The sequence below is a fragment of the Bufo gargarizans genome, chromosome 3 (assembly GCF_014858855.1).
Source record: "Bufo gargarizans isolate SCDJY-AF-19 chromosome 3, ASM1485885v1, whole genome shotgun sequence".
Taxonomy (NCBI): domain Eukaryota; kingdom Metazoa; phylum Chordata; class Amphibia; order Anura; family Bufonidae; genus Bufo; species Bufo gargarizans.
The window spans coordinates 169,343,632-169,370,145 of record NC_058082.1 but is presented as its reverse complement, the minus strand read 5'-3'; the positions used below and the strand labels follow the sequence as shown (position 1 = coordinate 169,370,145).

The following is a 26,514-nucleotide window of genomic DNA, read 5'->3' as shown; positions in this document are numbered from 1 at the left end:
CACCAACACAATGGATTTGAAATGAAACGAACAAGATGTGCTTTAACTGCAGACTGTCGGCTTTAATTTGAGGGTATTTACATCCAAATCAGGTGAACGGTGTAGGAATTACAACAATTTGCATATGTGCCTCCCACTTGTTAAGGGACCAAAAGTAATGGGACAGAATAATAATCATAAATGAAACTTTCACATTTTAATACTTGGTTGCAAATCCTTTGCAGTCAATTACAGCCTGAAGTCTGGAACGCATAGACATCACCAGACGCTGGGTTTCATCCCTGGTGATGCTCTGCCAGGCCTCAACTGTCTTCAGTTCCTGCTTGTTCTTGGGGCATTTTCCCTTCAGTTTTGTCTTCAGCAAGTGAAATGCATGCTCAATCGGATTCAGGTCAGGTGGTTGACTTGGCCATTGTATAACATGCCACTTCTTTCCCTTAAAAAACTCTTTGGTTGCTTTTGCAGTATGCTTTGGGTCATTGTCCATCTGCACTGTGAAGCGCCGTCCAATGAGTTCTGAAGCATTTGGCTGAATATAAGCAGATAATATTGCCCGAAACACTTCAGAATTCATCCTGCTGCTTTTGTCAGCAGTCACATCATCAATAAATACAAGAGAACCAGTTCCATTGGCAGAGATACATGCCCACGCCATGACACTACCACCACCATGCTTCACTGATGAGGTGGTATGCTTAGGATCATGAGCAGTTCCTTTCCTTCTCCATACTCTAATCTGGCCTTCCTGTTTTTGAGGCTCACCAATGGTTTACATCTTGTGGTGAACCCTCTGTATTCACTCTGGTGAAGTCTTCTCTTGATTGTTGACTTTGACACACATACACCTACCTCCTGGAGAGTGTTCTTGATCTGGCCAACTGTTGTGAAGGGTGTTTTCTTCACCAGGGAAAGAATTCTTCGGTCATCCACCATAGTTGTTTTCCGTGGTCTTCCGGGTCTTTTGGTGTTGCTGAGCTCACCGGTGCGTTCCTTCTTTTCAAGAATGTTCCAAACAGTTGTTTTGGCCACGCCTAATGTTTTTGCTATCTCTCTGATGGGTTTGTTTTGTTTTTTTTCAGCCTAATGATGGCTTGCTTCACTGATAGTGACAGCTCTTTGGATCACATCTTGAGAGTTGACAGCAACAGATTCCAAATGCAAATAGCACACTTAAAATTAACTCTGGACCTTTTATCTGCTCATTGTAATTGGGATAATGAGGGAATAACACACACCTGGCCATGGAACAGCTGAGAAGCCAATTGTCCCATTACTTTTGACCCCACAACAAGTGGGAGGCACATATGCAAACTGTTATAATTCCTACACCGTTCACCTGATTTGGATGCAAATACCCTCAAATTAAAGCTGCCAGTCTGCAGTTTAAGCACATCTGTTTTTTTCATTTCAAATCCATTGTGGTGGTGTATAGAACCAAAAATGTTAGAATTGTCGATGTCCCAATATTTATGGACCTGACTGTAGATCCAGAGATCCAACCATTCATCGCTCAGATTGCTCTGTTGTTTTAGGTCAAGCTGGTCACTCAAGGTGTGTGTTCTAAGGGGGAGTGTCCTCTCTGCTACACCTCATAACTATCACAGCTTCCAACAGTAGGTAGAGATGGTGGCAGTTGAAGGATGAAACTGAGCTTGTGCAACTGCCTCAGCAAAGTGGACACAGAAATAAGGAATAGAAGCCATTCTCCTTTTCCCCTTTTTGTCCCCCTTTTTTATGCATATGTTTTCTATTCAGGATATATGCAATACTATATTATTATTGGAATATGACTATTCCAAATTGTGCTGAATTGGATTGGGTGAAAGAATACTGCTGTAATTCACTGTGACTGATATGCGTACTTCTTATGTTTTACTGTTCTTTTAAATTTAATAAAAATACATTTAAAATAAATAAAATGTGTTGCTGCACAAAAAAAAAAAAAAGAAATAAAGGAAAGATTAAATGGCAGGTGCTGCCATACAGATTGATTTTATTAATTTACTAAGTGGGTATACTCAATTTTTTAATTACATGCAATTATAAAAGTATTCAGATCCAGGTGCTGGTTTGAAAAACATTGAATATTTTTTATGGGAAAACCCCTTTAATATTTATGACTTCTTCAAGTGAATGGGACAAGTAGTTGTAATTACATTGTACCGCCACTTCAAAGGAGACGATGCACGGGTCATTTTGAAGAAGAAACAGATGATCATCAGGAGTGGCACAGGCTATCCCGAGGACAGGTAATCAATATTAAGCCACTGCAGAAACCCTTTCATCCATTTCCAGAAGGAATGCATAGTTGTAAGAAAAGCGACTCTAGAATTGTTATTTTATAGGGAGATCTACACTAAAATTGGCATCTCAGGAATGGCGACAGGTCTTCTTAAAGGGGTTGTCTCACTTCAGCAAATGGCATTCATCATGTAGAGAAAGTTAATACAATGCACTTACTAATGTATTGTTATTATACATATTGCTTTCTTTGGCTGGATTCATTTTTCATTCACATAATACACTGCTTGTTTCCATGATTACGACCACCCTGCAATCCATCAGTGGTGGTCGTGCTTGCACACTATAGGAAAAAGCACTGGCCTATGTGCATTCCCATGGTTTTGGCCACCAAATAGGCCGGTGTTTTTTCCTACAGTGTGCAAGCACGGCCACCGCTGATGGATTACAGGGTGGTTGTAACCATGGAAACGAGCAGTGTATAATGTGATGGAAAAATGAATCCAGCCAACAAAGGAGGCACTATGAACAATCACAATACATTAGTAAGTGCCTTGTATTAACTTTCTTTACATGATAAATGCCTTTTGCTAAAGCGAGACAACCCTTTTCAAGGGTGTTTCTAAGACTTTGATATTGATGATCTATTCTTAACATAGGTCATCAGTATCAGATTGGTGTGTGGCTGACCCCTAACACTCACTGATCAGCTACTAGCAGGAGCCACATCCACTGGAACTAACAGAGTTTATGGAGCCAGTTGTACACAATGTAGTGGCTGTGCCGGATTACTGTAGCTCAGCTCCCATTCACCACAGATCTGATATTGATGACGTGTCCAGAGGATAGACTATCAAAAGTCCCGGTAAATCCCATTAGCTTGCAAGTCAATCAGTTTGAAACTAAAGTGACCCAACGATCAGCTCTTCTGTAGCCACGCCGGACGGGAACGACACTGCTGTGTCCACTGTGTATTGGACGGAGCTAGTTACTATAGCATCCAAGTGAATTGGAGTAGTGCTGCAGCCTGTAGTAACCAGTGCAGTGCCAGAGCTGGAACTACTCTGGAACAGATAAAAGGCTGTGGTACCAGATGCCGATTTACCAGATATTCGTGGCCTATCCTTGAGATAGGCCATCAATAAAGAAATACTGGAGTGCCCCTTTAAGGTACCCATTTACTCTAGATAATGTTATTCAGTTAAACGCCATTTCTCCTGCTCTCCCAGTATTAACACATATTCAGTACGGTGAATGTCCATTTGTTTTTAATAGGAAGAGAGGAATAAGATAGCACTTCCCTCAGAGAGCACAAAGGATCACGACTGCGATCGAACACACCGGATCCTGCTTTCCTCCAGCATCTGCCATTACATAGTTGGCTGGTTGAGCTGACGTTCATCTAATGTGTATGGACACCATGAATAAACTGCATGAATAGTGCAGATGGGTGGACACCATTAATCGTATGAAAAGACTTTTATTATACTGTAGTTACAAGTACTGTATACACGCTACAAAAATCACATATAAAGTCTTTCAAGTCCATGCATGGCCCATCATTCCATCTTTTGCCTGACGCGAGTTTCACCTCTCTGCTATTTCCGTGGAATTCTCAGCATTAGGGATTAGCGAACCCAAACCTCACTGGGTTCAGGTAGTGAAGGAATTACGTTATGGATTCTGTTATAACGGAATTCGATGACGGATTGCAAAATGGAAGCCTTTAAGAGGCATTCCGTTTTGAGCCATCCTAACAGAAGTAAATGGCCTAGCATAACGGATCCGTCTGGTTTCTGCTATGCAGAACGGAAAACAAAGTCCTGCATAATGGAAACCAGACGGATCCGTTAAGCTTGGCCATAGACTTCTATTATGACGGATCAAAATGGAATGCCTCTTAATGGCTTCCATTTTGAATTCCGTCATCGAATTCTATTATATTCTGTTATAACAAAATTCCTTCACTAACCGAACCCAGTGAGGTTCGGGTTTACTCATCCCTACTCGGCATCATACTGTTCAGTCGAATATGAAATACGAAAGTCTAGTATGTAAGTCGCATCCTCTACTTGAAGATGTGTACAAGACTTACAAGTCACACGTTCGGAAGTTTTTGGGCCACTTTCTTTACACTACGCATATTTTAGCTGTATTGATGTTGTTGTGCATATCCTGTAGTAATATTTGTTATAATTATTTTTCTTAATGCGTCTTATTTATTTTCGTAGACGTTTCATTGTCCTGTACAATCCCTTGAAGCTGAGGGATTAATATAAAAAAAAGGTTTTTTTTGTACAGTTGTTGCCATTTTTAATTACGCGTGTGTTATCAGTACTTCAATAAATAATTCAGACATTTACGTACCTTTAAAGTCTCCCACTACTTGCCATATCACCAGCTGTGCGGGGCCTTACCTTGCATAGCGCCTGTATTTCTCTAGTATAATTGCATTTAGCTTTTGCTGTCCAGATGTCTGAGAGCTACATTTACATTTATATTAAGTAGTTTAGTAATGAGCACAGACAAGCTTATTAAAACCTCGCACTCATAAAGTGTGAAGGGGATTACAGGGAGTTTCTTGACAAGACGTGCCATGAACTATTAGTAGTTTAGTACTGAATTTTGTTCTATGGGGCAGATTTACTAACATTGTCTAAGGGAAGACAGTACAAATTTAGACTTGACAGTCTACAAATACGCTAGATTTATCACTGTTACAGTCTAGTCTAACCTCATAGCACCTCTTAGTCACATTACATTGTACCAGAATTTTGCACTAAAAATCTTAAAGGGATTGTCTAAGCTCAGGGGCCTTTGGGCCTGACCCCCCCCACACACACTTTGTCGGACCTGCAGAGAGAACCATACTTACCTGCTCCTTACCACTAGGTTATGGCTCCTTGGATCCCCTGCTGCCATTGACGCACATCGGTCCTCCATGTAATCCTTTGTGACCTGACGTGTGGGAGATACAAACCGGATTCCCAAAAAGTTGGGACACTAAACAAATTGTGAATAAAAACTGAATGCAATGATGTGGAGATGGCAAATGTCAATATTTTATTTGTAATAGAACGTAGATGACAGATCAAACGTTTAATCCGAGTAAATGTATCATTTTAAAGGAAAAATACGTTGATTCAAATTTTCACGGTGTCAATAAATCCCCCAAAAGTTGGGACAAGTAGCAATAAGAGGCTGGAAAAAGTAAATTTGAGCATAACGAAGAGCTGGAAGACCAACTAACACTAATTAGGTCAATTGGCAACATGATTGGGTATAAAAAGAGCTTCTCAGAGTGGCAGTGTCTCTCAGAAGCCAAGATGGGTAGAGGATCACCAATTCCCACAATGTTGCGCAGAAAGATAGTGGAGCAATATCAGAAAGGTGTTACCCAGCGAAAAATTGCAAAGACTTTGCATCTATCATCATCAACTGTGCATAACATCATCCGAAGATTCTGAGAATCTGGAACAATCTCTGTGCGTAAGGGTCAAGGCCGTAAAACCATACTGGATGCCCGTGATCTCCGGGCCCTTAAACGACACTGCACCACAAACAGGAATGCTACTGTAAAGGAAATCACAGAATGGGCTCAGGAATACTTCCAGAAACTATTGTCAGTGAACACAATCCACCGTGCCATCCGCCGTTGCCAGCTGAAACTCTACAGTGCAAAGAAGAAGAAGCCATTTCTAAGCGAGACCCAAGCTCAGGCGTTTTCACTGGGCCAGGGATCATTTAAAATGGAGTGTGGCAAAATAGAAGACTGTTCTGTGGGCAGACGAGTCACGATTCGAAGTTCTTTTTGGAAATCTGGGACGCCATGTCATCCGGACCAAAGAGGACAAGGACAACCCAAGTTGTTATCAACGCTCAGTTCAGAAGCCTGCATCTCTGATGGTATGGGGTTGCATGAGTGTGTGTGGCATGGGCAGCTTGCATGTCTGGAAAGGCACCATCAATGCAGAAAAATATATTCAGGTTCTAGAACAACATATGCTCCCATCCAGACCTCATCTCTTTCAGGGAAGACCCTGCATTTTTCAACAAGATAATGCCAGACCACATTCTGCATCAATCACAACATCATGGCTGCGTAGGAGAAGGATCCGGGTACTGAAATGGCCAGTCTGCAGTCCAGATCTTTCACCTATAGAGAACATTTGGCGCATCATAAAGAGGAAGGTGCAACAAAGAAGGCCCAAGACGACTGAACAGTAAGAGGCCTGTATTAGACAAGAATGGGAGAGCATTCCTATTTCTAAACTTGAGAAACTGGTCTCCTCTGTCCCCAGACGTCTGTTGAGTGTTGTAAGAAGAAGGGGAGATGCCACACAGTGGTGAAAATGGCCTTGTCCCAACTTTTTGGGGATTTGTTGACATCATGAAATTCTGATTCAACATATTTTTCCCTTAAAATTGTAAATTTTCTCAGTTTAAACTTTTGTTCCGTGATTTATGTTCTATTCTGAATAAAATATTAGAAGTTGGCACCTCCACATCATTGCATTCAGCATTTATTCACGATTTGTATAGTGTCCCAACTTTTTTGGAATCCGGTTTGTACATCACTGCTGCCGCCAGTCATTGTGTCCCTTGTCAAACCAGATGTTGATGCACAGGGCCACATCCCGTCAGTGGCAGCAGGGGACCAGAGCAGCCGGAACCCAGTAATGCAAAGTAGGTAAATATGATTCCCTCCGCAGGTTCGGCAACACAGGGGTATCTGGACAAAAGGCCCCTGAGCACGTACGACCTCTTTATGCCACCCATACTTGTCCGAAAAATTGGTTAGGACCCTTAATAAATGTGGTACAAGACACCCGCACCAGAATTCTAGCACCTATCTGCTCCTATGATTATACAGCAAAAATCTTATGAACAGATCAGGGTACTGTAAATGAAAGGCTATGGGTAACAACAAAATGATGGTGTAAATGTGCTCATTATTGGGGAGATTTATGAAAACTGGTATAAAGAAAGACGGGCTTAGTTACCTGTAGCAGCCAATCAGATTTGAACTTACATTTTCCAGAGGAGCGTTGAAAAATGAAATGTGGAATTTAATTGGTTGCTATGGGCAGCTAAGCCATTTTTCCTTTACACCAGTTTTAATAAATCTCCCCCAATGACTGGAGTGATTTTAGGCCTCGAGCATGGGTGTTTCCAGTGATATTTGCACTCCTTATACATGTGTATTTAAATTTTTAGAATTGAACCATCCAGGATCACTTCTACTTTGCAGTAACCTCTTCTATACACGCACAGTAGGCAGACAGTTTAGAGTGCATGGGGCAGATAATCGATCATTATTGGCCATGGGCATCACTACAAAGTAGCAGGCACAGGACAGTGTCAGCCCCTAACTAGTACCATATCAATTTTTAAACGGCCCGATGCACACATAATGGGGACCGAGGAATTGTTACTACGATCATTTGTTCCCGAACCAGTTTAAAAATCTGTCGGCCGCACATCGCTTGTTGAAACAGAGTGTTGTGCTGCTGACAAATGACGATTTTGGGTGCCGTATGAAAGATGTGATCAGGTGATGTGTTTGCTTGTTTGTTGGGTGATTAGCTCTACACTTACATGTAACAGTGATCAGGAACACGCTTTTTTTCATTTACGATCAATGGGCCATGTATAATGTAGAGGGAATAAAGGTCTGTGAATGTTGGAATAGACTTAAGGGATAGCTTAAAGACCAAAACACCCCACAGACTGTCCATTTCCTGAACTCACTTTCTGCTAAGATTGGTCAACATTGCATCGGAGCCCGATGAATACTTGATATGTTATCAGTTTCAGAATATGTAAATACCACTTGTACCAACATTTACCACAGGCATTACTGCCCAGGCCGACAGTTAACGATTCAGTATTGGGATGAGCGATGACATTAGCGATTGTTCCTCCCCATACAATGGAGGAGATCACTGCATGTGATTGCAGTGGTCTCCTCCACTGACAAGCAGGCGATTGCCAGGAAGGAACGCTTCCTTCCCAACAAATGTCTACCTCAGTGTTCCCCAACTCCAGTCCTCAGGACCCACCTGCCGATCATGTTTTCAAGATTTCCTTAGTATTGAGCAGGTGATATAATTCGTGTCAGTGCATCAGGACTTATCACGGGTATTCATTCTGTGGGACATTCTGAAATCATGACTGGCGAGTGGGCCCTGAAGACTGGAGTTGGGGAACACTAGACTAACTGATCGCCTGGTCTAATATAGCCCTTACACATCTCCCCCAGCTTGAAGGTTCCTCCTTGCCATTTCCAAGGAGATCCCTGACAAAAATGAATTTGACCTTTGTGGCATGACTTTTGAAGACATTTGATGAGGTACAGGATACATTTATTATGATAATCAGGAGATATAGCAATGTCTGATAAATCCTCTGCAGGCACACACATATTTTATTTGTCTTTTCGCGCACCAGTCCTAATGTTATACTTTTGGCGTGTTACTGCTGAGTGCTGACGCCTTTTTCGCCTCACCATTAAGTAACTCAGTTTTAGATGGCAAGGTGCTGCCTGGGAGCAGACAAGACTACTTCTTGTTCTTCACCGCATTCACACTTCCTTGCATTTCCTTTGCTTTGTGAACATTGGAAATATTCTCCTGTTTGGAGGTGAGTGTAATAATCACATTTAATGACTTCTGCAGCTGGTGAATGTAGTCTAGTATAATGTCCTCTCTGTCTTGAGAAGTAGGTGAGATTCTCACTAGTTTGTGGATTTTGTTTAAAAGGCGGAAGATTTTAAGTTTTTTAGAAGAACAATAGAGCTCAGTCTCACCAGTGCTCCACTTCTCTTTGGAAGCCATTTCAGGATCTTTCAACTACAAAGAAAGAAAAAAGATGAGGCATTTTAGTACAGGGTTGGGTTTCTTTCTAATTGCCTATAACCTGCTACGAGCATGTACTGTATCTGTTTATTGAGGTTTCGTGGCAAGTAGCACCACATGCTATATTACAGAGGTACTATATTTACCTCAGAGGCACATGGTATCAGGAACCAACCTAGCCATGATTTAGTGCATGGCTGTTTTAGGAGGGTTGTTATGCAAACCAGCCAAGCCCTGTCTCATCAACTTATTTGTGGTCTTGGAGGTTTCTGGCTCAGTGTCCAATCTCAGAACTGGGGGAGGGGGGGGGGGGTAATATTGGCATTTGCTGTTTATCTTTGCCTGTGATTTTGTTCTTGGCTTCTGTTAGTTCTGTCTGCTCAGAACTATGCTGCATCTGTTGGACTTCCTGTGTACTAACTTTGGTTGTCTCTAGATTAACCCTTTGTCTACTGATCTGGCTGCAATTGTCTCTCCTGGTGAACTGACTTTGGCTTGTCTCTGGATAAGCTCCTTGACTAAAGATTTGGCTTGGACTCTGGCTTCTACACCTCTGGTGCTACTACTTGGCATCTGATAGGTTTGCCACCTGTGAGCTTGCATCTATTTATTCCTGCCATACTCTGTAGATGTAACAGGCCTCACAACAGGTTCTGGTGAACACATGGGATAGCCTTAGATCTACTAACTGAAGTGATGATGGAAGATGGCACATTTGGAGTTTTCTGGCGGAGGTCTCAGACACTAACACTGCATTCTTCATCATCTCTGTCTCTTTAAATATGGAGTGTCTACAGCTCTGTATTACCATGTGGGTCATTGCCTTAGATTTTTTTTCTGGAGCTATTTGATGTATTACTAAAACATCAGGTACGGTATGCAGGTATGGTTTTCTCGTGAGAATAAGTTAAACACTTTAAAATTATAATAATTTTTATAGTAAAAGGGTAGTGAAGGGCACTCAAATTATTGGAGAAGTATGGACTGGATCGCAATTATAATTACTATAACAGTTTATTAAATAAAGGAAGGAAAAATGTAGTCAGAATAAAATAAGTAGCATGTAAAATCATATAAAATCACATCAGGAACAACACTTAAATCCCTTAGGAGATTCAATAAAAAGTAATAGTATATAAGTTAGGTGATCACCTGTAGATAATTGGCTTGTTAAAAATCTGTCTATTTCCCCATAGAAACAAAGCTGGGAGTTAATGGCAACAACTCAAGTGCCTATATGGATAGTGAGTTGCAGCTAAGTAAAAATGTGGCTGTATAAAAAATGTATGACAGCCAATTAGCTAATCATATTATTCCATTGTTTCCTAGCTGTGTAATAATAACAATAGTACAATAACAATGACACAGTATCAAAACTTATATGATGGTATCAATAAAACTGCCAGATAGTACAGACTTTGATCTCCTTTGTGGAGTTAGGATTCCATGTAAGAGTTTGTATCTGGTTAGAGAGGTCTATTATACCTAGTGAGTCTTTTTCTTATAATCAGAGACATTATTGTCCAGAGTCATAAGTTATGCCCCTTATAGTGTAATGGTCAATGGTAACATTAGGTATTGTACGTTACCGCTCCCAGTAGGATCCGGTTTTGTCCCGTGCTGACTTGTTCTGCAGAGTGAAGCTCAGTTGTGGTTCCCGCCCGTATCAGCGTCCCACGTGGTGCGCCTCGGCTGCTTGTATGTTCTCCGCTTGTTCTGTGAGGCTTGTGGTCAAGCTTTTTCTTTTTCTGTCTGTGCTGAGGCCACCACTAGCGTCCACTTCTCCTCTGCTTTTCTGGCCAACTTCCTCTGTGCTGTGCAGCTCAAAGGGGTATATTCAAGATGTAAGTTCAGACCTCTGGACATTGCTTCTCAGGATCCAGGGAAGAAAGAAGTTCCTTCTCACAGAACAAGGGGAGAACATACCAGCAGCCGAGGCGCACCACGTGGGATGCCACAAGGGACGCCGATACGGGCGGGAAGCACAACTGAGCCTCACAAGTCAGCACGGGAAAACACCGGATCCTACTGGGAGCGGTAACGTACAATCACTAATGTTACCATTGACCATTAGACTATAAGGGGCATAACTTATGACTCTGGACAATAATGTCTCTGGTTATAAGAAAAAGACTCACTAGGTATAATAGACCTCTCTGACCAGATACAAACTCTTACATAGAATCCTAACTCCACAAAGGAGATCAAAGTCTGGACTATCTAGCAGCTTTATTGATACCATCATATAAGTTATTGTACTATTGTTATTATTACACAGCTGGTAAACAATGGAATAATATGATTAGCTAATTGGCTGTCATATTTTTTATACAGCCACATTTTTACTTAGCTGCAACTCACTATCCATATAGGCACTTGAGTTGTTGCCATTAACTCCCAGCTTTGTTTCTATGGGGAAATAGAGAGATTTTTATCCAGCCAATTTTAAACAAGCCAATTATCTACAGGTGATCACCTAACTTATATTCTATTACTTTTTATCGAATCTCCTAAGGGATTTAAGTGTTGTTCCTGATGTGTTTTTTTTTTTATGATTTTACATGCTACTTATTTTATTCTGACTACATTTTTCCTACATTTTTCTTTCCTTTATTTAATAAACTGTTATAATAATTATAATTGCTATCCAGTCCATACTTCTCTAAAAATTTGAGTGCCCTCCACTACTCTTTTACTATAAAACGTATCCATTTGAGCGACGGGGGCGCACCTACTCCAAGGTCTGAAACGTGGGAGCCACTGATACTATGGTAAAATTATAATAATACCAAATATAATATAAAATGCAAGTTTTTCCATTGGGTAGACTAGATGGGCCAAATGGTTCTTATCTGCCGACACATTCTATGTTTCTATGTATAATATTGAGCCAGTATGAATTGCTGCAAATACTATTATTATTATTAGTAGTAATATGTCTATATTACAGGGTGGCCCATGAAAAAGTACCCTGCTTCCAATATCTCCAAATCAAACTGCCTAATAGTAAATCTGTCTTAGTTGTCCATGTCAACCAATCAGAGCTCAGCTTTCAATTTTTCAGAGCCGTGTAGGAGCTTGATGCTGAGCTGTGATTGGGGCAACTATGCTATGGGCAACTAAGACAGATTTACTATTAGGCAGTTTGATTTGGAGATATTGGAGACGGGCTACTTTTTCATGGCCCACCCTGTACTAATATTAATACTACTAATAATAGATATTTTAGTTGGCTTAGTCCACACTGAAGAAAAGGAGAAATGACTTACCAGAAGTTTAGACCCAACGTTAAAGATAATCTTCTCTTTGTTTTTTGTGAATGACAGATAGACTTGATCCTGTTTTAACATTTTAACTTCCATGTTGGAATTAAGCATAAAGGTGATTGGTTGGAAAGGAGGCGCATGTACGTGCTGGCTGAAATTCCACCAAGTCCAGTGTTTCTTCTGGGCCCCATTCTCGTCAAAGTAAGAGCCACCACATGGATCTAATACAGTCCTTTAGCAGAAAGTTCAAATATGAATAAAAATTACATACAAAACTTTTTTTTTTTTTTTTTCAAAGTCAATCTATGAGATGTATAAATATGTGTATTCCAGAAATCAGCTTGCAGGGCTCAAAGGAATTTAAATGGGTCATCCTCTTTGGACAATACCTTTTTGTTAGAAGGTTCCCTCACGGGTAGCCATTTTCTGGGTCACTCAATGATCAAATATAGGCCACTTTCACATGGTCAATATTTGTCATCTGTATTTGTAAGTCAAAACCAGTAGTGGATCCAACACACAGAAGAGTCACAAGTCTTTCCTATATGGTTTTTATTTTTAAGATTAAGACCCTGTCTTAGCTTCCAAGTACTGATTAGAAATACTGACCAAATACTGATCTTGTAAAAGTGGCCATAGTCTGCAGAGCAACCTATAAACAAGTGTTCAATTTCCCTACAGTACTACCACAGGGAAAATTAAGCATTATATTGTGTCCACTGAAACCATCTCTGTAGCTGCTTTTGCAGACTATTAGATGGTGTTCCTGTACAGCTGAACCCCATCGATGACCTCAAGAAGTATGGTACATGAAAAATGAATTTCTATACTAGACAACTCCATTGTCATGTCAGTGTGTTCAAAGAATACAAGCTTCCATTTATGGCAGTCTTTATTCTGTCCATGGAGCAGACATCTCTGTGTGGTTTACCTGCTTTATTGCAGGATCACTGTTGCTTGTCAAAGGAAATGGTTTAGATAGATGCTATTTATGCCTAATATATTGACGGTTTACTTAAGGTGGACATTCTGTTTAACTGAAACAGTGCAGCCCTGTACTCCACCCGCACCATTGTCCCTATCTACTTGCACGATCCAACTTAAGTGACGGCTCACAACTGGACAACAGTCACTTCTGAGGCTACTTTCACACTAGCGTTCGGGCGGATCCGTTCTGAACGGATCCGCTCATAATAATGCAGACGGAGGCTCCGTTCAGAACGGATCCGTCTGCATTATATTAGCAAAAAAAAGCTAAGTGTGAAAATAGCCTGGGACGGATCCGTCCAGACTTTCAATGTAAAGTCAATGGGGGACGGATCCGCTTGAAGATTGAGCCACATTGTGGCATCTTCAAACGGATCCGTCCCCATTGACTTACATTGAAAGTCTGGACGGATCCGCACGGATCCGCACGCCTCCGAACGGCCAGGCGGACACCCGAACGCTGCAAGCAGCGTTCAGCTGTCCGCCTGTCCGTGCGGAGGCGAGCGGAGCAGAGGCTGAACGCCGCCAGACTGATGCAGTCTGAGCGGATCCGCCTCCATTCAGACTGCATCAGGGCTGGACGGCTGCGTTCGGGTCCGCTCGTGAGCTCCTTCAAACGGAGCTCACGAACAGAAACCCGAACGCTAGTGTGAAAGTAGCCTTAGCTAAGTGCAGGGGCCTAAAACAAAATGGGAAAAGAGTAGTAAGACAAAGGTGAAAACCAGACAGGTAAACCCAGGACCGAATCAGAATCCAAAATCTGATAAAAATACACAGCAAAGTGAAACCAGGAGAAACCCGTCAAAGACAAAGTCAGCAGGCAAAGGCAAGGTCAAAACAAACAGAGTAAAAAACCAGGAGGTCACATCAGAGGCTTAAAAAGTAATCAGAGGCAATGTCAAAGAAACAGGCAAAAGCCAGTGATCCAGAGAAGCAAACACACAACTAGCTAGTGAGGCTTAGAAAACCAATCACAGGCAATGTGGCCAGCAGTTGCCTATTTAAATAGCCCGTCCTCAGCGACCATGTGATGCCGGCACTCGCCACTGGAGTGCAGACAGATAAGTGCGTGACAACAGCAAGCTATTAGGATCCTAAATGCATCTACATGTGTACAATTCTGCAATTGCTCATCTTAGAGAAAGGACAATGTTCAATATCCTTAACATGAACTCACAGACAAAATGCATATATGAAAAATATTGCTTTGCCTTAAAGCTTTTAAGTCTTGGTCCTTGGCAATTAATGATTGTTTTGCACTCATTGAAAAACCAAGTCCAGGCATCTACACCACGATATGTGATGATAAATCCCCCTCATTTGTAGCAGTAATGGGTTAATAAGGAGCACACACAAGTATCATTAGTATGCCACAACCAAACAGTGACAGAAGGCTTCTATTAAATGGAAGAATAAGAGATTGCTTCCATGCTATTAGCAATGCAAAGGGGACTTCCTTATCTACTCAGGGTCAAGCTGAGATAAATATATTTTGCGGGGCCTGTTCTTGTCAGCATTGACATAGTGATTTCTATTAGAAAAACTATTAAAATAGAACTCAGAGAATGGAATCACCATTCTGGTGGACTCTATCGAAATAGGTATAGGCAACCAATTTAGCAATGTAATTGGCTTCACTTGAAAGATTCAATTACTTTGAAATTGCTCATCCAATGGATACATCTGAGCAAAGCATGTCACATTGACAACCCTCCTCTAATTTAAATTTTTACTGATAGGTCCTAATTGTTTTACAAGCCTTGGTGTGTTTACTGATATCTATACCTTTCCAATAAGATAAGCAGTGCTCACCTACAACAATATGATGAGGGATCATAAGAAGAGGCATATTGGGAATTCATTTGGTAAAACGAAAAAGATAGTGAAAGCCACTTGATAGGGTGTGGAGCATCAAGATAAACAGGGAACATTTCCTCTAATTCTGCAACTTGATTGTTTGTAATTTCCAAAATTGTGAAACTGCTTCAATTAGCAATAAAAACTTTCAGAATTCAACACATGGGAACCATTGTACACCGTTAATGATCTGGTGAGGTAAACAGGCCTTCAATCTGTGCAGTTATGGACTATTTTCTATCAAGTCATAAAAAATAAAGGTTGTATGAGTCATACACAATGTGATCCAATGTAACATTAGTACAGAGTAATGGTACGTTTTATGGCAGTCTATAGTCTGTGAATGGCATTCAGGCAGTAGACTATCATAAAACAGTCTATAGATGTTGATGGGTCTGTAGGGCATCTGAAATTCCCCATAGCTCTGCTTGCTGTTGTCGATAAAGGAAATTATACTGTTAATGTGATTATACTGATGTGAGGCTATAGACTTGAAACTTTACAAGGGAATCTCGAATTCACAACAGAAACATGTCTGCATTTGGCACCTAGGTTAGAGGTGGGAACAGCTGCCTTCTAATGAAAACACTTTGTGCTTCCTCATAACATGAGGTTGTTCCCCGTGACAGATAGTCTTTAACCTGATAAGGATTCAGCAGATCTATATACAGTATCAATCTTTATTACATTTATATACAATTTATGTATGAAACTTAAAAATGTTTATTGAAAAAACAAAACAGATTTTGCCATTTGTTTCATCAAGTCTATTTTATTTTTCACCATAAATACGCTAAATTTATTTGAAGGGGTTTTATGATCTAGTGATCTAATATACAGAAGGCATGTTATGCCAAAATATGACGAAACATGCAAAGTAAATCAAATTTTCTTTAGAAACGGTGATTGCTGTCCGTCGTTTAAAAAAAAAAATTTTTTAAATATTTTTTAGTTATTTGACTTTTTTGTTCTTCCTCTGCCTAAACATTAACTTCAATATAGCAAATGTAAATAGCATATGCCCTAATATCACAGCTATTTATATAGGGGAATACAAATTGAGCTGCTACAGTAATGTTCAAGAAGTAAATGCATTTAAAAAAAGCAAAAAATTAAAATAAAAAATCACTAAATCATTATAAAAAAATGTATTTCCATAAATGCACATGCACTGGAAATACTTCACATTCAATTCTAAATGAAACCAATAACAACATTTTTTCCAGTCTGTGTTAATCAGTTACAGAAAGTAAAGAAAAGGGAATATAAATAAAAAAATTGCAGTCCCAGCATTTTTCTTTAAAAACTCAAAAATGTTATTTAGAAACTAAAGAAATGTTTACTTTTAATTACTTCACTTTACTTTTAATGACTGAACTAATATTTAGTGGCATAACCATTGTTTCTGAGAATTAATTGACATCTGTCTTGCATGGAAGTCGACCAACTTCCGGCACATCTCAACAGGTAATCCAGCCCAGGACGATAAGACTACGTCCACAGTCCTGCTGTCAAGAAAAGGTAGGGATAAGTGCAGCCCTAAACTCCGCTGTCCATACCTACTTGCACAGTCCGTCCTAACCGACGGGGTACAACTGGGCGGCAGTCCCTAGCTTATGTACGTGCAGGGGCCTAAAGGAAGGAAATAACGAGAGAAGAAAACAAAAGACAAAGACAGAACAAACAGAAGCGCAAAGTTTCCCAGGCTGGGAAAGAACCATGGCAGTAACAACTAGAAGCTGAAGTCAAGAGTCAGGAGGTAACACAGGCACAAAGGGGTAATACAAGCCGAAGTCAGAGAACGCACATGCAGAGAACGCTAGTGAGGTAAAAAGACCAATCACAGGCAACCTGTGGCCAGCAGGTTACCTGTTCAAATAGGTCTAATTGATGGTTCATGTGACATGGCCAGCTTCACCTGACCCATGTCCAGCAGATCTAAACACCTGAGGGCCAACTCATTGCCATTGGCGCTCAATCCCCCCCTGCTCGTTGTCTAGGGGATGAAGGATGCCGGCAATGCTGAGGAGGCGTGCGTGGCCGGGGCCTCCCTGGCCCCTTGTTACTATGGAGACGAGGATGCCGGTCGCATCCTCTCTCCTCCTCAGGGATGGGATGCCGGTGGCGCTGCAGGGAACGAGCGCGTCACCGGCTCCCCGTTACACCTGTATTTTTGGGGTTTGCGCCATTTCTCTTTGGGCCACTCAATGTGTTCCTTGGCATATTTTCACCTATTCAGAACATATCCTTTTTTTCAACAGCAGGACATTGCGGGGAGTTCTTCCTAGTAATTTGGCTTCACTGAAGCGTCTTCTGATTGTAGCAGTACTCACCTGGTAACTTCACATCTTTTTTGATCTTTCTGGAGGTGATCATTGACTGAGCGTTTGCAATTTTGACTATTCTTTGATCCATTTGAACAGTAGTTCTCTGCTTCGTTCTGCATCTTTCAGGTTTTGGTTGCCACTTCGAGGCATTTGAGATCATTTTAGCTGAGCATCCTATAATTTGCTGCACTTCTCTATATCTATTTCCCTCTCCAATCAACTTTCTAATCAAATTATGTTTTGAATCAGAACAATGTCTGGAACAAGCCATGTTCCCCAGTATTTCCGATGGAAATGCACTATAGCCAACATATGAAACATTTGCCACCCTCCTACCTTAAATATGGGCCAAAATTGACACCTGTTATTCCACCGAATGAGTAACTTCACCAATTATCTCCTCATTGCTATTATTTTGAGCAAGCCCCTTTCCATTATGATTCAATTACTCAGAATCAGCGTCATGCATGTCCTAAGTGTTAGGTCTTTTTTTTTTTTCTATTACTCTACCACACAAAAAAGTTAATTATTTGTTATGTAGAAATATCTCTTCTAAAAGAAAAGAGGTGGTTTATTGGCTATTTTTTTTAACACTACTGTAGATCACTGAAATGTCTCAACGGGGCTCTTCAAATGTCACATTCCATTAAATCTGATTTCTGAGGGAATACTTTTATTTATTTATTTTTTAGAAAAAAGGGCCAGGAAAGGTTAAAAATGGAAAATAGGTATTACCTCATTAGTCACCAAACACTGCTGGTACAAAGCTGGTCCAGTCCCCACTGCTCTCCAATTCTTACTCCCAACTCAACACACAGAAAGTGGCTAGAAATTCCCCAGAAGTCTCACCATAGCCAATAACTGGCTGAACAGGCCTTTCCAGCCATTTCATGTGTGTCAGTGGACACTAATACAGATTATACTCAGATTTTAACACTTTACCTCTAGCTTTAATACAAGAAAAAAACAAAAAATCTATCTAAACGTAAAAGCACTGGAGCAGTATGTAAAAAGGAAAAATTTGGCATCTGAATATGTAAAGCCAGGCTGCATGAAATGGACTTCTCATAACCAAGAGGCTTGGCTTGCAAAAGGATGTGAGATGACTGAACAGTGACAAGTGATTTTCAACTCATTAGTGAAGGTCAACCTTACTGCAGACCCTGGCCTCTTATCTTAAATGAATCCGTAAGTAAAGGATGCTATGGATATTGATTTCTAAGTGTGCGCATTTCTGATAATTCTACAATACAACAGGATCACTGTTCCCTTCGTGAAAACTCCTTATTTAAAATCTGCTTTTAAAGCCTTAGTTGCACAAATTTACAAATGTATGATCCATTTGTCATTTACAAATGATCAAAACGTTATAGCCATTATAGCCATAAAAAGATAATGTAGACTCTTTGAAAGTAAAAGTAGTTTCTGGGGAATTGTAAGTTCACAATGAAATAAAAAGAACAACATAACACCCAAACTTTATAAACTTTGTCTTTTAAGATACTTGTAAATGTGTTCAGATGTTGACACACATGAAGAAACAATATGCAAAGCTTAGTAACAAAGTATTTTTATTTTTTTATTTTACATAGGTAACTAAATAAGTGACATTTGAAAGGGTTTTTTCAGGTTTCTGATATTGGTAACCTATCCTCAGGATAGGTCATTAATATTTCATCGGTGAGGGAACGATACTCCGCACCACCACTGATCAGTTGATCACTGATTGAAGTGAATGGGAGCTGAGCTGCAGTAACCCGGCATGGCCACTACATTTAAAATGGGGCTGCGCTTCCCGTTCTATTCAAAGCGCTAGTTCCCACATTTGAGGCTGCAGGAAACAGCTGATGAAGGGGAGGTCAGGGTGTTATGCTGAAGATAGGTCATTAATATCAGGAGCCTGGAAAACCCCTTTAACATTTTCAATAGAGAGTCACTTCTAAAAAAAAAAAAATGTTCTTAATTTTTTTTTATATTGTAGCAGTCAAATGTACAATGTCAAAGGGGTTTGCCTAGCTGAAGAACCCTTGTGCCCATACACTGTAGGACACATTAACATCAAAGGATGGGGTTCCATCACTTGGGAACCTACACTATGGCTAAGAATAGTGATTTTAAGCCATGCTTCACACTCTAGAGGTCTGTAGAACAATTCTGCTAGACATCAGAAGTCAAGGACTGTATTGTTATGTCATACAGTCACTTGGTAGACACATTTGTTAATTATTCCCAAACTCATATAGCTACATTGAAGTGCGCTAGAGATTCCAAATGTATCCATACTGATTGCATTGCTCATCAAAGAACTGTATCCCCATTAATATATAAAAGCTACAACAGCACTTTCTGATGGCCAGCAGTGGAAGTAGAGTAAATGCTGAATTTTGACAGTAACAGTCCCAGCAATCCATTAAGAACTTAAAGGGGTTCCCCGGGAATTAAGAAAATGAAAATACTTAAATATTACTTCATTATAAATATATTCCCAAATACCTTACATTAGTTATAATGCCTCTTTTTGTCTAGGGAGAAATCATTAGTAGAAACAAAATGGCCGCTGTCCTATTAGTACACACAAAACCTATCCTAATCAGACAGCAGGACAAGTTACTTCACAACACTGAGCTAAAGAGCTGCCTCATCCTCCTCTCTGCTCTGCTTGTCGGGGATTATGATCCTGAATACAGATGATAAGATCTTTAGCTAAATCTCTGTAGGAATGGAGTTCATGAGCAGATGTGGCCAATGAGCAGCAGCACTTGCATGCAATCTCCATTACCATAGCCCCACATTACCACGATCTGTCCTGTCCATACTCTCTGTACTTCATGTCTCCTCATGAACCAAATTCCCACAAAGATTCAGCTAAATATCATATTAAACTGTATTCAGGATCATAATCCCTGACAAGTAGAGCAGAGGGGAGGATGAGGCAGCTCTTTAGCTCAGTTCTGTGTGATTAGGACAGGTTTTGTGTGTGCTAATAGGACAGTGGCCATTTTGTTTTCCTAATCATTACTCACTAGACAAATCGAGCCATTATAACTAATGAAAGCTATTTGGGAATATATTTCTAATAAAGTAATGTTTATGTATTTCAATTTTCTTAATTCCCGGAGAATGTATGTTGTTGTTATTTAAAGTCCTTTAATAACCATTCCAGAATGACTTTGCTTTTATCATACTATTCACATAGAACAGCAGATAAGATTGACACTGGCTTTGTATGTCGGTAGACTTTCAGTATGTCTGCTGCTGTTTCTTAAAGGGGTTTTCAGAGATTTTTTTTAACTAATGACCTATACTCTGGATAGGTCATCAGTTTCTGATGGGTTGGGGTCTGACACTCGGGACCTCTGCTGATCGGCTATATGAGAATACACCGCCGCTCGCTATCTGAGTTTTTCCCAAGCCATCACTTTCATTGGTCACATGGTCTAGGTGCAGCTCAGCCCCACTGAAGCGAATAGAACGGAGCTGCGATACCAATCACAGCCACTTTAGATTTATGGCGCTGTGCTTGTAACTAAACCAGAGTTCGGGAAATGTTTTTTTACAGTAGAAATTAATTCATGAAATTATTATGCAAAGTCTCGCAAGACTTCGCGAAATAATAACTTCGGCTTATAGGAGCCAATACATTCTAATACTGTACGGAAGGGGCTCTCTCCATACAGTATTCAAATGAAGCATTATGCGAATCGACTTCGGATGTTTCATCCGAAGTCGTTTCGCTCATCCTTAGTCATCAGTATAAAAGTCTCCGAAAACCCGTCCCCTTTAAAGGACAGTAGCATGTTTTTGTACTGTGCATTGCTGGGACAAGAACTCATAACAAAATGTAAATAAAGAGGTTGGATAGCCAATACAGTATATGTGAAATGCAGCGGAAACTATAAAGAGTAATCCCGAAACTCCACTTGTAAAACCACAGAAAAAAAATTGTCGTTCCGCGCAGTCTCTACTTATGGTTAGTCAGTCATTGCATGTGATGTGCAATCTCACCGAAATCCTTCCTCATATACGTCTGTGAGATTGTGCGGTTTTTCTTTAGCCCTCGGGGTACTTCAGATCCAAATGTCATAGCCTTTCCTCAATGCCGAGTGATGGGGGTGTCCAATACCTTTCTTCACTTCAGCAAGAGGTCCTATAAAAAGATATACGCAAAGTGCTCTCCGTGTTTATGATATTAAAACAGGTTTTTTATTGTACTTACAAGATTTAAGACTTGCTTCATTTACATAAAATTTAATAAAAACCCATAGCCCGACCAGGGTTTCGCATCGCTTCATCAGGGGCGTGTCACCATCTGTGTCTGGTGTAAGTGCTTTTCAACGTCCTGCTTACGGCATCGTATCCGCCTACTTCCTTCCGATTCACATGATGCACTTTATATGTTTAAAAATATATAAATATCCATCTGGTTTACAAATATACATTCCATTACACTTCATTTTAATACTAAAACATTTAAGCACAGTTTGCCACCATGAACTCATCACTGATTTTAAAACTGTCATGTAGTCCTTTTAACAGGCAGCTCATTCACCCTTTGTTTCCTGGACAAAGTGTATCCTTTCAACAGGCAGCTCATTAACCTTGTGTTTTCTGGACAGGGAGTGACTACTCTCACAAACTCTTCCTATTCTAACTACTACTTGGCACTCCTCCAATACATGGAAATTGGATGTGCTCCCTATATCTATATGTATTAATCAGAACCTATGCTATAATATAAGGTATTGCCTCTTACAGTTAGCGTTGCCACGGGAATTACTTCTGTATCGGGACGCTGTATTTAATACATAGAAACCGCTTTCACATCCCACTCTATATTCAGACCTGCAGATTGCAGGGTCCGCATCTGATATATCCATTCCATCTCCTTTTTATTTATACACTCAGCTGGATCTCCACCTCTCCATTTGTTTCGCACTAACTCCACACCAGTAAATTTCATACCTGCCGGATTGCTTTGATGGGTCTCTAAGCCTTTCCTTATATTTCTAAGATGTTTCCCTATCCTTACTTTTAATTTCCTCAGGGTTCTGCCAACGTATTGTCATTTACATGGACATTCGAGCACATATATTGCTCCGATGTTTTCACAGGATATATGTCCTTTTATCTTAAAGTCTTTATTCCCCACATTACTTCTAATCAGACCCATTTCTGGAATTTTTTCTCTTCTTTAGTTCGATTCTTACACGCAGCACCATGTGAATTGTCCATTAGGTAAAAAAGGGTCTCTACGGAGTGAGCTGTGGAATAATTTGTCCCTAATAATCGGTGCTCTTCTATTCGGAAGAATATTGCCCAATATTGGATCGTTGTGCAATATTCTCCAATTTTTTTGAATAATTTGCTTTAGCGATGGACAAAGACTCGAATAATGGGTAGAAAAGGCAATCATATAGCATTCATTACCATTATTATCCCTCAGACCCTTTTTATTTCCTTTTTATGTTGTGTCCCTTTCATCTCATATTTCTGTGCAACTTCCTGTTTTTTTTTTACTAGTACACTTTCATCGTATCCTTTCTCCATAAACCTCCGATGAATGATCTCACTTTGCTTAATATAATCACTCTTCCTGGTACAATTCCTCTGGATCCTTTGGAACTGCCCTCTAGGTGTATTGTCTATCCGTGGTTTATAGTGACAGCTATTTTTTTCTATATATCCGTTGCGATCTGAGGGTTTAAAATACGTTCGTGATTTGATTAGTCCCTCTTCTACAAATATTTCTAGATCCAAAAAAACAAACTTTTTCTTTACTGGTATTCACTGTAAATCTCTAATTCCAGTTGCTATAATTTAGGACTGCTATAAATTGTCCCAAACCTTCTTCTCCTCCCTTCCAAATAAACACACAATCATCTATATATATATCTTTTACATACACAGAGGGATCTATCTTTTTCTCCCTGTGTGAGCAATGGATCAATATATAGATACTCCCAATATGCCATAAATATGTTTGTAAGGCACGGTACGAATTTCGTGCCCATCGCGGTACCGACCTTCTGTAGATAGTACACATCATTGAACCAGAAATTGTTATGTTACAAACAGTACTCTATGCATTTTAAATAAAATATTTTTCTTCATTCTCCATTCCTATATCTCTGTCCAAATAAAACTTCACTGCCTATACACCAATGTCTTGGGAATAATGGTGTACAGGGAAGGGACATCGGCTGTAGCAAGTATCATATCTTCCTCAAAAATTTCGTTCTCCCTTAATAACTTCAAAGCATCACTAGTATCTTTGAGGAAGGAAGATATTTATCTCCCATATTTCTGCAGCAACACATCAATGTATTCAGAGACTCTACTGGTGATAAATTCTATACCAGAGACTTTTGGTCTTCCCGTTTTTTTTTTTTGTCCTTATGGATCTTTGGGAGGAAATATATAACTGGAGTCCCAGGATGGGGGTTGTTGAGTCATATTTTTTTTTTGCTCAAAATCCCCTTCTCTAAATCTTCTTCTTTTAATAGGACTAGCAGTTCTTTTTTTATTATATTTTGCCATAGGATCCCCTCGAAGTTTTTCATATGTTACAGTATCATTTAAGATTTTCAACATTTCTATTTCATAATGCTGTCTGTCATATACCACAATGCCCCCACCCTTATCTGCCTACATAAATAAGATTTTATCATTCTTCTCCAGGTTTGTTAATGCCTCTTTCTCTTTCTTAGTTAAACTATATTTGCTCCCACATTTCTCTTCTATACATTCCAGACCTTTCAGGAGACCTTTTTGAAATTTCTCTATGCATTCATTTTCTTTATTTTTCAGATAGAATTTAGATTTATTTTTTAAAGTAGTATGTTTGCAATTTTCTCCTTGATGATCATTTTTCATTGGGCCAGATGTATTATTATTCAGGTATTTCAAAATATTTAATTTTCTAACAAATCTATGTACATCTAGATATGTCTGAAATGTATTGCCTGTATAGGTGGGGGCGAATTTTAAACCTTTGTTTAATACTCTTATTTCCTCTTCCGATAGATGATATGAACTCAGATTATATATACCCTCGTCATTTACTTTCCCTTCTTGGGATGTTATCTCACTAAAAAGATATCTGGTAGAAGAGAAAATCCCTGAGGGTTTGTGCTGGCAATAACCTTTTAATTCCAACGATACAGATGATTTGCATGATTGGGAAACATTTCTAAATGAATGCAGTTTTGCAGCAATAACCCCCATCCTAGAACCCCAGTTATATATTTCCTCCCAAAGATCCATAAGGACAAAAAAAAAAAAACCCGGGAAGACCAATAGTCTCTGGTATAGAATCTATCAGCAGAAGAGTCTCTGAATACATTGATGTGTGCCTGCAGAAATATGTGAGAGAAATATCTTCCTTCCTCAAAGATACTAGTGATGCTTTGAAGTTATTAAGGGAGAACTAAATCTTTGAGGAAGATATGATACTTGCTACGGCCGATGTCCCTTCCCTGTACACCATTATTCCCAAGACATTGGTGTATAGGCAGTGAAGTTTTATTTGGATAGAGATATAGGAATGGAGAATGAACAAAAATTATTTTATTTTAAAATGAATAGCGTACTGTTTAGAACATAACAATTTCTGGTTCAATGATGTGTACAGTCGTGCCCAAAAGTTTTGAGAATGACACAAATATTAGTTTTCACAAAGTTTGCTGCTAAACTGCTTTTAGATCTTTGTTTCAGTTGTTTCTGTGATGTAGTGAAATATAATTACACGCACTTCATACGTTTCAAAGGCTTTTATCGACAATTACATGACATTTATGCAAAGAGTCAGTATTTGCAGTGTTGGCCCTTCTTTTTCAGGATCTCTGCAATTCGACTGGGCATGCTCTCAATCAACTTCTGGGCCAATTCCTAACTGATAGCAACCCATTCTTTCATAATCACTTCTTGGGGTTTGTCAGAATTAGTGGGTTTTTGTTTGTCCACCCGCCTCTTGAGGATTGGCCACAAGTTCTCAATGGGATTAAGATCTGGAGAGTTTCCAGGCCATGGACCCAAAACGTCAACGTTTTGGTCCCCGAGCCACTTAGTTATCACTTTTGCCTTATGGCATGGTGCTCCATCGTGCTGGGAAATGCATTGTTCTTCACCAAACTGTTGTTGGATTGTTGGAATAAGTTGCTCTTGGAGGGTGTTTTGGTACCATTCTTTATTCATGGCTGTATTTTTGGGCAAAATTGTGAGTGAGCCCACACATGAATGGTCTCAGGATGCTTTACTCTTGGCATGACACAGGACTGATGGTAGCGCTCACCTTTTCTTCTCCGGACAAGCCTTTTTCCTGATGCCCCAAACAATCGGAAAGAGGCTTCATCGGAGAATATGACTTTGCCCCAGTCTTCAGCAGTCCATTCACCATATTTTCTGCAGAAGATCAATCTGTCCCTGATGTTTTTTTTTTTTTTTTAGAGAAGTGGCTTCTTTGCTGCCCTTCTTGACACCAGGCCATCTTCCAAAAGTCTTTGCCTCACTGTGCGTGCAGATGCGCTCACACCTGCCTGCTGCCATTCCTGAGCAAGCTCTGCACTGGTGGCACTCTGATCCCGCAGCTGAACCCAATCAGCCTGACATAATGATCTCCAGCCTTGTGCTCATCAACATTCTCACCTGAGTTAACAAGACGATTACTGAAATGATCTCAGCAGGTCCTTTAATGACAGCAATGAAATGTAGTGGAAAGTTTTTTGGGGATTAAGTTAATTTTCATGGCAAAGAAGGACTATGCAATTCATCTGATCACTCTTCATAACATTCTGGAGTATATGCAAATTGCTATTATAAAAACTTAAGCAGCAACTTTTCCAATTTCCAATATTTATGTAATTCTCAAAACTTTTGTACTATTTACAGGAGGTCGGTACCGCAATGGGTGCAAAATTCGCACTGAGCCTGGCAAACCTTTTTTATGGCATATTGGGAGTATCTTGATCCATTGCTCACACA

The 26,514-nt window shown here is 39.9% G+C and overlaps 1 protein-coding gene across 1 annotated transcript in view; it reads right to left on the bottom strand.

The window, feature by feature from the left end:
- Positions 1-8,704: 8,704 nt before the first annotated feature.
- The window catches only part of ERICH6B (glutamate rich 6B), a 172,885-nt gene continuing 155,075 nt past the window's right edge, over positions 8,705-26,514 (bottom strand). Inside the window, exons 11-12 of the mRNA XM_044287614.1 lie at positions 12,368-12,596; positions 8,705-9,092 (exon numbers count right to left, since the gene is read on the bottom strand). Coding sequence (XP_044143549.1) covers positions 8,802-9,092; positions 12,368-12,596 — 520 coding nt within the window. The 3' untranslated portion in view covers positions 8,705-8,801. The remainder of the gene's footprint in view (positions 9,093-12,367; positions 12,597-26,514) is intronic.